Source organism: Orbicella franksi, chromosome 3 (assembly GCF_964199315.1).
Source record: "Orbicella franksi chromosome 3, jaOrbFran1.1, whole genome shotgun sequence".
In the NCBI taxonomy this organism is placed as follows: Eukaryota; Metazoa; Cnidaria; class Anthozoa; order Scleractinia; family Merulinidae; genus Orbicella; species Orbicella franksi.
Window position 1 is genome coordinate 14,054,158 of NC_138147.1, and position 15,330 is coordinate 14,069,487.

Consider the following 15,330-nt stretch of genomic DNA (forward strand, 5'->3'; position numbering starts at 1 on the left):
GTTAAGTCTATGGTATTCACTTTTAAAGTCTAAAGCGAAACCCAAAACAACTTAGAAATTAGCAATACTGTTCTCACGAGAAGATTAAATGAAAGATGTTAAACGAACGCTCAAGAGAGCATGCCGTATCTGAAGAGCAATATAGCGCAGAGGTTCTAAACATTCCAGTTTGCGTTATCACACTGTAATCATCCGCATCTGTTTTGTTTAATTATTTGTATCATGTTAGTGGTTCGTAGTATCACTGAAATATATCAGACCCACCGAGCTCCACGGCTGGAATCGAAGCCAGAAAAAACGATCTGCTCTGGCATAAGAAAGGCAAGGTGTCTTCAGTGAATTTTTTTTTTTTATTTACAAAAACCCAACCACCTTTGATTAAAAACCGACAATACCGCTTCAATCAATTGTTAAATCAAATCATTTATACTTAGTTTCCTAGACACAACTATTCCAGACACGGCCAGTCTATGTTATCGAAAGCAAACACGAGATTACGCCACATACAGCATATTTCCACCATTTATCAAAGATTGACGGCAAATCAACAATCAGGTGCCGCGCATGCGTCCCGACATCAATTACGCTGCTATTAATTTGTGCTGTCGACAAATCGCAACGAGAAATGCAGCAGGCCATAGTTTGCAACTCACTGTTACGCAACTGCTGATCCAAGTCTCGAAGAGTGGCACCAAAATATACGAGTAGTGTGGTCGCAACGCACGTGTCAAAACAAAAACTCGCCATATTGTTTCCTTGGTCGATCAGAGCTTTCAACATCACGCCGCAGTGCTAAACAACAGACCAGGGCGCGATGTGCAAGGGGCCACTGCAACAAGCTTTGCTTTTGTTTTTGTGTGGATCATGTTTTCTTATTTTGGGTAAGTACGTTGAGAGTTTGCTTCGGTAATAGTTTTAGCGCCACCGGTGTAGTTTTGGCGGAGTGCTTTGGGTGGCATGCTGACTACACTAACTGCGTTATCGATCTCCGAATCGAAATCGAAAAAACAGCAGCAGCTGGTTGTTCCGCGTGTCAGAGCAACGAGGTTCTGTTTACTCTGTGCAAAACGCTTGTTTGATACGAATCTTTTCCAGATGTTGTACAGGAACGCGTCCATTTCCATCATTTAACTTTAATGTCATGTACGAAAAAGTATTGAAAATTTGAATTGAATTTGAATAATTGCGCAAGTTTTTAATAATCTTGGTCTTGAGAATAATTTTGGAATAATGTGGATTTTTAGTACTAAGATAGCCTCGCTCCCGAATATACTCGACAGTCACAGACACGAAATAAAGCGGGCATATTTATTTATTATCCTTTACAGAATGTGATTAAATATTTATTCGACTGCGTTCAATAAGGAAACCGGTCGATAGGAAAACCCGTTTGAGGGTATTTCCGCAAAGCGATTTGCACAAGGTGCTGTGTACTTGAAAGGATCCCTGAAGGGCTGACTTGATTAAGTTTGTATTAGTTAATTCAAAGCTGGCTCAGAACGAAAAGCACGTTTAATTAAACTTTGGACCAGGAGAATTATTGTATTCAACTAGAGCGTTGTCTTCAATATTCAACGCACAAGTGAAAAAAAAGTTGATTTATATCTCTCTAAGTTTATTTCTGGTAACATTATGTACGTGCTTGCAATATATATTTGGCTTTGAGCCTCTTCTCTAAACAGAAGAATTTAATCCTGTACAATCCGGGTCACTTAGCTTGAGAATAGTGTATTGTAAATAAAGGATCGTGTTTGTTCAAGTTTCAGTGGGTCGTAAGGAAAATAATATTTTACTGCGCCGTTGGATGCCTGAAGTATTTTATCCAATGCTGTAGCGGCAGTTTTGATAAATCTTGAAAAGTTTTATTTCTTAACAAGAGAGGGCGGAGAGTGTTCTTATCTCTTTGTGACGGATCTTTGGCAATTATCAGTTCGTAATTGCCACACAACAGCCACTCTCTTTAAAGGAAGATTAAAAGCTTTTGGATAACCAATACCGAAATCTTTTAAAAATCCAGGTGTGATATCATTTCTTTTGCTATACAGTGGCAGCTTTGTCTCTGGCGAAGATCGGTTTTGGGAATTGACCTAGCGCGATACCTTGTAGAGAATATTGACTGGAGACAGTACATTCGTGGGGTACTGTATTGTGAATACTCTCAGACTTCGCTTTGGTAATTAAAATTCTTTGTTCCATCTACAAATAATCTTTCGTCTTAAAATAATTACCCTTTCAATGAAGAATAATTCGCTTTTGATCCTGAAAGACAGCTTCGCGGGAAATTCGTTCATCGAAAGACAAAGAGTAATTAAAATAGTACCTGTAGAAATATACTCGATTCATATGCAAATCTACCAACGCTTTTGAGGCGGTTAACGTAAACAAGCTGATGTTTCTGGTTGAGTTTAGTACATGCTTCGCGCCTCAAATGTCAAAACTTACACAAAGTGTATTTACTTTAGGTAAATATATTGCTCTAGGTCGGGACATAGTTTCTCGTCTCAACTAGGTGGCAAAATTGTCGAGTGCTCGCTCAAGTATTTTGAAACGTTTTTTGAGGGAGAGCAGATAGTTGTTGCCCCTGCACAATGAAAAGAAGTCTTAGAAATTAAACGAATAAATAGAAAATAACAGGAAGTTCTAAAATTTTACCCCCTAGCTGCCAGTGTGTTAGGAATTCAGTGATAAACGCCCACTATTGGATCACTCCACGTATATAGTTCAAATAAACCTCCTACGAGTAAGCTGCTGAAGAAACCAAACTACTATGACTGATTTTAAACTTCCTTGAAGTACAAATCATAGTTGCAGAGGAATTAAGAAAAGAACGCAAACAAATAAGCTTATGTATACTTTGTTTATCACGAAATCCAGAACCGCTGTTTTTAAGACCAAACTTTGAGCGCATTCTTGGATGACATTAAATTATGTGACTTTGTTCTGTTGTGTAATGTAGTTCCCAAAGGTTGAGTTATCTATTTAGTTTTCAAAATTCTTACAACGGATGGACGATTTTTTTTTTTTGCTTTAGAATCTTGATACATCATCAAGCAAACAAGTGACGAGAATAAAACAAAATCATTTATATAGTGGACTCTGTCTTCATACAGCAACAAAAGATTCAGAAGTAGCTTTTATGATTACCGTACTTCACACTTATGACTGAGTCTGGGATTTTCTGAACTTTTCGTGCCTATCATATCTCTGTTCAGTTAACGTTAATTTAATTTCCATCACTTAAGCGATCGAACGAGTGATATTCGCCCACTTTACCGACAGTTTTTGAATTGCTTTCAATTGAATCTTGTTAAATGCAGCGCGATTATTTAGACGATTCAGCAACGTTTACACCTTTACTTTCCTCGCGGTGTATAAGGTCAATCTGTAGTCCTTGGACACTTTTGAGCTCATTTCTATCGAGTTCCATTGAATTGAAGTTTTCCAAATTACGTTTCAAAGCTTTCTGAAGTGAAGCTCTCGCAAAGCGTCCACTGTCGGTTGTCTCAGACATTTTTGCCTGTTTGTTTGTTTGTTTGTTTTTTTGCTTTGATATGGAAGCCTTTACCTCCGTGGCTCTGTTTCTGGACAAGTAGAAAGCGAAAACCTGCCTCTTTCTTGAGATACAACTGCTCTTTCAGAGGTAATCAACGGAAGCATTCGTCTTCGACTATGAGCTACTATGTCAACGTCGATGTCTGTGTCTATAACATCAAACGTGGGAACCAAACAATTTCTTTTACAATTTGTCTCTTTTTCCGTTTACAATTAATTAGCGTCAACGACTTGAAAACGAGCCCTGTTGTACTGTTGATAACCTTTGGTCTTTATTATTCTTGCCAAGGAAACGGCGATGTCAGGAAACATATAGTTGATTTAGCTTTCGACAAGTAGTTAAAATCAATTTGTCTGTGCAAAATATAAAGATAGTAAACTACAGTAGAGAATAGATCACGAGAGCTGGAGTGTAACCTCAAAATTTCAAAGTGCCGACCGTTGCTGGCAGGTCAAGAGTGATTGAGATACGTTTTCGAGCAGGGGATCGTTCTAGACATTGCAGCTTGGGCAAACATTTTACTCATTTTTGCGTTTTAAGTCTTTAGTATGTGTTGCAACATTGCATAATCTTATGCCGGAGGAAGTGTGGAATTACGCTAGCGACAAGATCAGGATTTGCTAAAAAAGGAATCGTGCTAAATTTCTCGTGATACTTTGGGGAAGTGATTTGAATATTTGACCATTTTCTGTCATCCTAATGGTCGACGGGTTTGAAATCAATCTTCTTATACTGTTCAGTGCACCTTCAAGAATAGATAACATTTTTACGGATTTACATCGTTCTGGATTACTTCCAAATGCCGGTAAGCGCAGCCTTACTAAAGGAGCTAAAGATAGGTGTTTGCATTCAGCTAAAGTTTAGTTATATTAAAAGTTTTGGGCTTATCCCTATATGGTTGTGGTCGGGTTTAAAGAACCTTAAAATTCTCTAGGTATATTTTTTCTTGCAAAGACGTTATCAAAGGAAGCAGCCGACGCAACGTGCAAGACAGCATTGTTGGCGTTGTCTTTATTTTGCAATTACTCATGACAAGAGATTAGCGTCGGTTTTGAAAGGTGCCCAAATCGTGTGTTTGATAACCTTTGGCCCTCATTGTAGGTGAGGGAGCCACGATCTCAGGAAACAGATAGTCGATTTAGGTTTCAGCAAATAACTTACCATAATTAATTGTTTAGGTTATTTTGTCTGTACCGAAATAGGAGAGATCAAAGGATAAGTTATGAGAGCTATAAGAGAACTCAAAAGCTCGTAACATACAGGATGCAGATATATTTTAAGAACAAGACGAGAATTTCCTAAAACGCACAAAAAGTGGGGTGCGCAAGAGATCAAAGTGGTCATCTATATGCGATACTTAAGAACAGATATTTAAAGGTTGGAAAGAACACATGTTGGGAATAAATTGGTCAGTTCAGAGCTACGATAGGCTGTAGGGACATTTGCTTACATTCATTTGTTGCTAATTTGTCGGAGGCTTAATATATATATATATAAATCTTCACAAACACCAGCCACACATAAACGATCTTCATGAACTCATATATACTATCACAAATGAAGACAAACTGCACAATTTAGTTGCACACCTATATTTCGACTGCCTACTGTTGTAGGCAGTCGAAATATAGGTGTGCAACTAAATTGTGCAGTTTGTCTTCATTTGTGATAGTATATATATATATATATATATATGCGGGGTAAACGTCTAAGAAAAGAGAAAGCCAAACTAACGCTTTGCAGATGGACAACCTTGAACAAAATAACAACTTTTTCTCAAGGAAGTGCAAATTAAATTTGCGTCATTATTTGCTTATCAAGAGCATGTAAAGTTCATGTTTATTATTATATGGCTTTATCAAGGAACGTAAATCAAAACGGGGTGCACAATCTTTGTTGCAGCAGTTTGAAAGAGATATTTTTTCTTGAAACCCCAAGCTATTTTTTTGGCATTCCAGAATCATATTTTGCTTAGCTTCACTGTAGTACTATACTCACTAATTGTAAAGCTCTTAAGGGCCCATTAGCCGATCTTTTCGAGCCGTTGCTAAGGAAAATTTAGTCTCATATAACCTCATCATTTTTAGTTAATTCAGAGTTATTTCATGTGTTTCAACTTTTTCATGATCAGTAACACTAGTGATGACGTCATCAGGCCACGCCCATGGTCATGTGACTAATACAGAAAAAATGCAAAGGCTCCCAGGCAAATTACTTTCTCGGGATTTTTTTCATTGATTTAATATTTTGATTTAAATCCTCATTACGCTATGCATCGATTTTGTTCCATTTCTAAAAGGTCAGATTTTGAGATAGTGAAAAATTCGTAATTTTCTGAAAAAGGCATGATTTCGAAAAAGGAATGCATAGCTATGTTGCCAACGTTGGCTTTAATCGAAATTCGTCGAAAAAGGCTGGATTTAATGAAAAACCGAGTTTCCTTTAGAATTTAAAGAAACCGGAAGTGCGCGCGATATCTATTGGAAGTTACCCTATCAGTGCGTGCGCAATTTACACTACCAGCGCTCTTGTTTTTCTGTCTTTCTCTTATTTTGTCTTTGCTTGTACTTTTTATACTTTGCATTTTGCGAACCACAAAGAAAAACATCTAAAATGCATGCGAATTTGCAAGTTTTTGAGTTGTTTTTATTTTCCGCGCTCAGGCTGACGTAAATGACCGAAAGTGAAATTTCACTTCCTTAGCAACGCGCGCGAGCGTGCGCATGAATCGGTTAATGGGCCCTTAATATGACTGTTGCTAATCAATGGCGGAAATTCTTATTTATTGAAAACGGTTTTCTTGCGATCTCTAACAACTGCCGACATTTACTGGCAAATGCTACTCAGTTATTTAAGTGGTTTATAATGGCCAGTTTCACTTAATACAGTTCAAGGTAATTACGCGAATATTTTTCTTGAAAATAACTGAAATATTCTACAAATTGAACTTCGCTTCTCTTGACTGTTTAACTCGGCCTCTCTTAGCAGTAAAGGCTTGTGTAAAGGAATATGTAAAACAAAGGACCTTGCTTTGCCGTGGATAACAAACGTGTCGGCATCCCGGGGATATTACTGAATCGGCTGACCATAATTTCTTCAATCAGCCCTGCTTTGGTTACAGAGAAACGTAATTGATGTTCAGTAAACAATTCATATTTGACAACTAGGTAACAACTCTAAAAGTTCATTAAGCGACAGTTGTTAACATCGGCAATCGTTTTTAAATCCGTGCTAATCGCATTGCATTGTTATGCTTATAGAGTCGGTAGTTTTAGAAAATTAATAAAACTTGCAGTTTAAGGTAAAAACAGTAACGCCTTAGGAACTGATTAGGTGTAATAAAATCCAAATGGAGACATAACTCACTCTCGTTAGCCAGCAATGTTCCTTGCTAATTGTCAGTCTGCCCTGTATTTCTTTAAAACGTTTGAAAACGTATTATTACAATAGGAAGGTATCCTCTGGCTGACGATTGTATTTATTCTCACCACCTGCCTTCTTGGAAACGTACTGAGAAATAAGATTTCGATCATCTCTTTTCGCTACTTCCATAATCAAAGGTGAAGTGAGTCATTTGGAATCTAACATCTGACTTTTTGTCAATTCCAGGAACCTTTGCAGTGAAGTCAAAATACGTGTGTCAAGGTCAGAGGTTACGCTTGCGTTGTGAAGGCGACTACATAATCCGCATACTTGGGGCCAAGTATGGACGCTTGGAGCCTGGAAGCTCCATCTGCCCACATGAGAACATCACCGATATGAATTGTCGAGCGCCTGATGTACTTCTCAAAATGACTGTGAGATGTGGCAACAAACGCAAGTGTACCGTTAAAGCAGATCACACAATGTTCGGAGATCCTTGTCCTGGGACTTTCAAATATCTGGACGTCATCTACAGATGCAGTAAGTTCATATTTATTGCCTCTATTCTTTTAATTCTTTAATTTTCCAAGCTCTCTTGTCAAGAGGCAGGTTTCTCTCGTACCTCCGTTAACAAACAATCCTTTATTTGAAAGTGTTCATTCGGATACTCAGTGACAACAGCAAACTAGAAATATATTCAGGTAAGCTTTCTTATATTTTCTCAACTTGCCGAGTGGAAAAGGTTATCACTTAATTTCCTTCCGCTTTGCTCTTACTCTGGGATGTTTGTACATTGAGAGAATTCTAACATATACCATACAGATAACTGTAACTAGAGTTGATCCTCATCTAACTTTGTAAGTGTGGGGCAGTTTCAGAGTCGAGACGCTAAAAACAAGGTCATTGTATCCAACCAATCATAGAAATCAAAGCATTAAAGGAAGAACAACCAATCAAACTGGTGCGAAAATTGAGTAAGCTCGATTAGCTTTGGTTTTGTGTCTCATCGTTGAAACCATTCCGTTGCAAAGTTCAGAAACGGTAAAACTGATTGTAAATCCATTACTCATTTCATTACAACTGAAAACCACTATAACTTTTAACTGACTCCGTTTAACAGTTCCTGGCGATACATGGACCCCAACGCCAACGTCAAAACAGCCAGAATCAAACCACCATAGTAATCGGACAAATACAGAGACACCGAAGTCACCAACACCGAAAACAACACACCCTGCGAGTACCAACGCCACAACAGAAACACAAGCACCAACTTCAAAAAGCTCAACAAAAACTGTCAACGAGACAATAGGATCAAACAAAACTAGAATATACCTCACTACGATAAAGCCTACCACTTCCAGCTCGAGAGGAAGGCTGTCTACTGGGACCACGGAACAATCACCTCCAAAGGCGCCAGAGTCGGAGGCCTCAGAGAGCCGAGGTGAGGGGTGGGCCTTTATAGCCCTGCTGAGATCTCTGTACTTCACATACCTGTTAATCAAAGGTACGCAATTAAAGAACCTGAGCGCTAACGTTGCAGTCACATGAGTCAAGACAGTTGTAATGAAATATTTGTTTCAATGTTTTCTGATATCTTGTTGAAGTATAAAACAACTCGGTTCTTTGTTTCAAAACATTTCTTAGTGGTTTCTGGTGTAAGATGAAGAGGGCCTCTGCATAGAAAGTGCGAGGAGATCGTGCCGGACCATTAAACAATCGTGACGGAAAAGGAAATTTGGGCGAACATGGCGAAAATATACTGTTCTAAGAGGAAGCAAGGCTAATTTGTTTTGATTAGGAATGCAATTAGTTTGAAATTGTACGGGTGTTGCATACTTGAAAGTTACGTCAATTTTATAGGGAAGCTTAATTTGAACTTGAACAACATACTATTCCAAGGCTTTACTTTGTGCCCTGTCTTGTCCCTTATACCCAAATTGCTGCAGTAAATGTAAAGTGATCTACGGTCGAGGACCCTTCTGCCGTAAATCATCTTGTGACATAAGCTTCGTCGGTGAAGAACATGTCGTTTGCAGAATGCAGTTCTGGACAGCAGTGGAAGCTAGACAACCAATACATAGTGGTAAAACATTCAATATCCGGGTCCCTTTTAAATAGAAACAGGGCATCCTATTCCAAAGCTTAACGTTCCTCATTTGTGTCTTGCTTCCTTATAGGGATTATCAATGCATGAAGTGCATGTGACTGTGACGTCAGTGCCAGGGTGGCACTGTAGAGATATCAGTTGATAACGTGTGTATTTTGTGTTGGTAACACGTTAACATTCTTGTTTTTGAAGTAAAATTCATCATAAAATTCTAAAAGTAATATTAAATTCGAGATTAAAACTAAATACAAAAAAATAAATAAATTGAAATTGTTCCTATTCAATTTCAAGCGACCAGTGATTGAAGTCCTTCTAAAAAGAAAATGAAATATATCATAACCCAATTTGTTGTCCGTTGTAAAACAAACATTTCTAGGGGTATTTTTAAAATAGTCGTTGCCAGTAAAAGTCTGACATAACACTGTTACCAGCTTACAGTCCTGTTAAAAACGACTGAAACTAATCTTTTAAAAAATGAACTGAGATTTGATTAGAATATAATGTAATATTCCTATACCTGGTCCTGGTTCTCTACTGTGCCACATTCTGCGTCTAAGGTAAAACAATTATTCCCTTTAATTGTAAAGAAACCATTAGGGAGAAAAATCATGAAATAATTAATAGACCAGCAAAACTTAATCAAAGCCATAAAATGTGTCGCAAGAACATTTTTCCTTAAACTTTCCTTAATTTTTCATAACAACGGAGGAAGGCTTTTTTCCTAAAGGTTTCTTATGACTGAGCTTGTTATTAATATTTGTTTACCTGTATTATTTTTCTGTACCTTACAATTAAACACACACTGATGAATAGTGCTTGATCAAGGTTATGTTTAAGAAAATTGAAAAGGAGTCGTGAAAAATATATATCAAAGTTAACTTACCACAACTCCGGGGAAACTGACTTTAACCTTAAATTATCAGATACTGAGACAAAATTGAAATGAATGTGCTAAATGAGTATCGCAAATACCTTTTTCACGGTTTGTTTGTTTGTTTTTTTGTTTATTTCAATCGTGATATAGTCTAACGTGAATGTGAGGCAATTTCAGGCAATTTTGTAGTTTCTTTCCGAGTGAAACTGCCTCGCTTATCCGTTTAGATTTGTTATAGAGTAAATGAGAAAAAATTGACCGTGGTATGGACTATTATGTACTCATCATTGTGAATTTTTATACCGTACAATGTTTTGAATATTTTCATTAGCCGCCACTTTTCGAAAAGAAAAAAATCCAGACTCTAAATTATCTATTTCGGTGCAACAAAGACATTTTAGGAGGCCTAAAGCTGACGTGACAAATTTGAAATACTCAGCATATTGCATAAGACTAGCAGCTCTCGTAAGCTTATAATTTTCATTGTCAACATAGTGTAGCAGCTGTTACTGTTTTAGGGCTAAGTGCATTGTTTCTGTTGTTTGTTTTAATTGTTCTCTCAAAGGGTATTAAGCCATTCATGTGAGACCTTACGAGAACTGCTACCTGACCCCATATTTTGGTATTAAAAAATACATATATGTATGCAAATTTTATACACATTTCATACATATTGTTTGCAGAGAACCCACGTCACACTCTCGTCGTGTTCCTCTCAGGGGTAGCTGGTGCCACTGTTTTCTTGCTATTGTTCTTGTTAGCCATTCGTCTTTGCAAGAAACAGCGAAAGAAGAAGAAATTCTCCATGAAGAACAGAAAGAGAGACGAGGAAGACGAAGGAAACAAAATTAAAAGTGTTACGATAGAATTACAGGGCAGCGACGACGAAACAAAAGAAATCAACGTTAATCCGGGAGATATCATTATTATAGACCACAATGACGTTGATCGAGCAGGCAGCGAGGACCTTGGATATCTGTCGGAAATTGTCCGGTTTTATAATAGTCAAAACATTGGAAGTGACGATCAGATATCGATTAGAAAGCAATTTTCCATTTGCGACAGTCCGTCAGTGATATCCACGGAGGCGAGTGAAAGTAGAGACAGTAAGCATGACTCAGTTGGAATGAAACAATGTTCGTGTCAGCATGGTTCGTTGCTACGTCCTTCCTCTCCACTAGGTGTTATTTGAGAATTTTAAACCCAGTACAGTTTTAGTCTACAACAATACTTCGTCGGTTTTTTTTATTGAGGACAGAAAATTGATGATTTAGCTTCTCCGTGAGGTAACCTAAAACTGCAATCTACGAATAACTGGAAAAAACAGCGTGGCACGAGAAATAAGCAGAGAAACACTGGAAAATCTCCCAAGCACCCTTATTCTAATTGCCATTTAGAAAATGACCATCTCAGTTTTGTGTAGGTGATTTTCTTCTGTTTTTACTTCAAGGGATTTGTTACCTTGTAGCTGCATTTGAGCAAATCTTCTCTTTCTGGAAATTTATTAATCACTTCTACGATTTGCTATTTTTTAGCAAAAAGCATAAACTAACTTTTTCTAATTTTAAATGTATTTTACAAGTTTATGTTCTATATTCTCAGGCAGGCCTGGAGCAGACAAAGAAAAACTTGATCTTGACTTATTATGACATAACTTATTTTGATATACAAAATTTGGTATTGTTCCTTAAAGAAACTGGTTTTAATTTTAAAATTATAACTATATGTTGTTAACTAGCTTACTCCCTTTGTTATCAGGAAGGCCTGAACCAAACAATTTTTTTTACCCCTTACATTACCCTTATGTCTCAACAAACTCGGAAGGGCCCATGAAAATATTTTCTTAAAAAAGGAACCAAAAGTCAGATGTCGGTAACGCAATTTAAGAGTCTGTAAGTGATAATGTGCATGTTAAAAAAAGATTCAAAAGTTTGATAAGCCTGAAAAAAAAATGCCAAGATGGATGGGTACGGATTTCAGTATAGTTAGTCAAAGCCGTGTATTGTTGTAGTCATCTGTTCATCAAAGCTATGCATGTGGACCTGTTGATAAGCAGAAAACTTGTCCCTGGTCAAAGAATCGTTCCCCATACAAAGTCAGCTCGCGCCAGGGAACTTTTAATACAATTCTTTATAAAGAGTAAGGAGCTATTTCTACGACAAATCACAAGCTTGACTCGGGGGCTAGGATGACCCTGGGTGGAGGGTCACTCGCTTACAAGAAAAAGTGACTTTGGAGGGTCAGCTTGTCTTTTCTATGGACTTATAAGCAGGTCTTTGGTATCGTAAAGTTGAGGTGCTCATTTCTAAGAAGCATGAAACACCTTTAAATGCGTCGAGTGGTACGTATGACGTCAGGAAGAAAAAAAATGGTAATGAGCAAATCGACAAATTTTCCCTTTCTATTCACGTGGATTGAACCTGTCTGGTAGCGAGGATGGAAACGGATAGTAATACAGATAAGAATCTAGGATCTTTTTAGGTTACGTTAAGAAAAGTTCTTATGTTTGCAAAGTCTATTCAGAATTTAGACTAATTAGGTCTTTAAATAAGCTCCTATTTTTAAGTGGAAAGGTGAGATGCTTACTGCACGTTTAAATTGTATAATTAAGTACAAAAAGTAAGACTACATTCCAAGGAAATACACACACCAAGATATATTTCTAATCTTTTTGTGCTCAATACACTGCCACATGTTTTCCAAATACGATTCTAAGCAAGGACCTGTTCCAAACGGCAGGCTCAACAGGTTCTTACAAAATGAGAATTAAAATCCTAAAACTTTAGCTTTCAGGTTCTTAATCACAAGGTCCACATGGGCGGGAGTCCACTGCATGTACCAGTCGGGAAAAGCGAATATCACGTTTTCAAGTTGCCTCCATCCGCCGATATTACACAAAATGTCTTGCTACTTGAAATGCTCTTTCTGCAACTTGGATTGACTCTTGCATAGATTTAACTTGGATTTCTTTCTGTAAACACTGTATTGACAGTCAAAAAATGTAAATATTTTTATTTTTTTATTGACACATATTTTATGCAAATAAAATGTAATTACATTATTAATCGAGTCTGGATTAAATCTTTCTAATTAAGTCTGGATAAACTTATAACTGACCTGTATCAAAACAACTGTTACATCAAAGGAAAATACTGGAGAATTTCCCACCTGGTTTATATTTTAGAGATATTGACGAATACCGTCACACGAGCGCCATCGAGGTGCTTTTGGGGCTCGATTTTCGAATTAAGTCAATTTTTGGTCCATGTTGAACAAATTCGACAGTGCTTTTCGAAAAGCAACAACCATAACACACAACAGTTCAATCGACGTTGTAACTCCAGTTAAATGGTTATATGGTTACATGGTTAAGAAGTCGTAAAAGGCCGATTTAAGGGGAATTTTTTTCTTGGGACCCGAGAATGTCCCCACTAACTGAACAGACCCCACAGTGCTTGTGTGTTTCCATATCTACGTTCCCGTGAGTAGGCTGGGGTGAACTCAATCGACTTTGTAACTTCAAAGTTCTGGAAAGATCTCTCAAATCTAACTGCCTAAGGCTAAGCTTAATGCGTACTTCCTTGAGACCGGTTTTGTCAAACAAAACAAAACAAAACAAAACAGGAAGAAAAGGAAAAATTACATTAAAGTTCAGTAATTGATCTTACATTTTTCCAAAAAAACAAACAAAAAAAACCATTGACAGGGGCAACAGTTGTCGAAAAATTAATTTTGTTTTGCAGTGGAGATCTGTATGAACATTTACAATGGCGAGCAGAAAGCCAGCTTTCGTAACTAACCACACAGAGCCGACGCGAATAGTTTTTATTGCATCACAGTTGTGAAGTGAAGTTGTAGTATTTGTATATGAACACCATGAAAACGTGTATTGGTATGAAAACAATAAAATGATGCAATCAGTTGGTCCCAAGAGGGCTGGAAGATCAGATAAGCAAGGGACTTTGCAATTTGATCACCGGTTAGTGACCTTTCCAGCGGTTGGAAGTGCTGCACTGGCTACGAAGCGTCGTTGGATTTTCGACCTCCAAAATCCTCAGCGCTAGCGGAGGAAGATTTTTGTTCTGCTTAACAAGGTTAGACCAAAAAACAGTTAGTGCAATAAGAAGTACGTTGATGAGATACTTGATATTTAGGCGCGGTGGTGACGGGCCAGGGTAAATTTATGCAGACAGTAAAAGCTGGATAAAATATCGGCGGAAATTATCAAATTTTTGCTTTTAGAGTTCATTGCCGAAGTCACCAATCAGCGTTGGCAGTCGATATATGCTGAAACATCTGTCTTTACTTGTTCGTCTCTCCTCGAACTTAAGAGTCGAGGATCATGTTTGCACATGTTTTTCGTAAGTTGCTGAAAAATTAATACACTCATTCCATTTTCTTACCAGAGTCAAGATGTTTCGGAGCATGCTTGATGCTGAGAGGAAAGACGCAGCAGAAAAGTATAGATAAGACGCCTAAAATGAAGTCAGAGAACAAGTAACTACATGGAGCCGGTGAGCGTTGGTATGGGAAATCTTTGGCCCTCACTTGGTGTTCCAGCATAAGTGAAGAGAGCTGATAATGGGTAACCTGAGCAAAAATTTCCACCAAAGAATTTTTAAATACTCCGCTAGCATATATGATACGTAAACAATGAGCTATTTACGCTACAGACCTTCCCTTATGCATAATGTTTCAGGCAGCCGCCATGAGGGTTCTACCTTTATACTGCAAATTAGCCATGCCGTCTACCAGGGGATTAAACAATGGAAAAAGGGCAGTTCTTGGAAAATCGGCTCGTCCAAAAAGTGAAAAGTGTGCAAAATGACTTTTGAGAGCCAAGCTTTGGAATATCGATTTTATTATTTAAGGTTAGTTTGGAATAGTTAATCGATATCTTGACTAAAAAATTGAGCCGAAATTGCCTAAAATATAGAGTATTTTATACTACTGTACAATGCTTAAAGCATAATACGGCGTCGTAAATCTTACTAAATAGCAAACCAGTTGAAATTTCGTTATTTTAATTTCTCTGCCCCCTAAGAAATCGCGTGTCTAATATACATTATGTTATGTAAACAAACTTGGCAGCCATCATGAATAAGGATTAATAGCCCTAAGACATCAGACAAGACAATTTCAACACTGGACCTCGTTTTGAAAATTCAAATTGTAATATTTAACATTTGTTAGAGACAGTTTGCCTTACCGTGCCCCTCTGTACCCCCCTTGGGCGGGTCACGTGATTTCTGCGACCATGTGCTCTTGGCAGTTTGATGTGCGTTGTTTTGTGTGTAGGCGGAAAGTTTGCTTTTACCTTCGCCTTTTACTTTCTCGATGTTGACATCTTGATTAAGCCTGAAGATGCCCAAAAATATGTAAGTGGTCGCTCATTTGTATTGTTTTTTTTTGTAATTCAATATTTGTTCG

The 15,330-nt window shown here is 37.6% G+C and overlaps 1 protein-coding gene across 2 annotated transcripts; it reads left to right on the plus strand.

The window, feature by feature from the left end:
• The first annotated feature begins 493 nt into the window (after positions 1–493).
• LOC145481420 (uncharacterized) lies at positions 494–14,749 on the plus strand. Of its 2 annotated transcripts, none has more exons than XM_081459901.1 (4): positions 494–881; positions 7,163–7,456; positions 8,037–8,423; positions 10,584–14,749. In XM_081459901.1, the coding sequence occupies exons 1-4, from the start codon at positions 815–817 to the stop codon at positions 11,090–11,092; spliced, it is 1,257 nt and encodes a 418-aa protein (XP_081316027.1). In that variant the 5' UTR covers positions 494–814; the 3' UTR covers positions 11,093–14,749. The 2 variants fall into 2 exon arrangements, with proteins under 2 accessions (XP_081316027.1, XP_081316028.1); XM_081459902.1 differs by having other exon boundaries at positions 8,037–8,360.
• The last annotated feature ends 581 nt before the right edge of the window (positions 14,750–15,330 follow it).

Excerpts from the sequence above, each read along its gene's own strand:
- LOC145481420 (XM_081459901.1), top strand. The coding sequence starts at position 815 with ATGTGCAAGGGGCCACTGCAACAAGCTTTGCTTTTGTTTTTGTGTGGA. Across the intron at positions 7,457-8,036 it reads GGACGTCATCTACAGATGCA|TTCCTGGCGATACATGGACC; the intron begins GTAAGTTCATAT and ends TCCGTTTAACAG. Across the intron at positions 8,424-10,583 it reads CACATACCTGTTAATCAAAG|AGAACCCACGTCACACTCTC; the intron begins GTACGCAATTAA and ends TATTGTTTGCAG.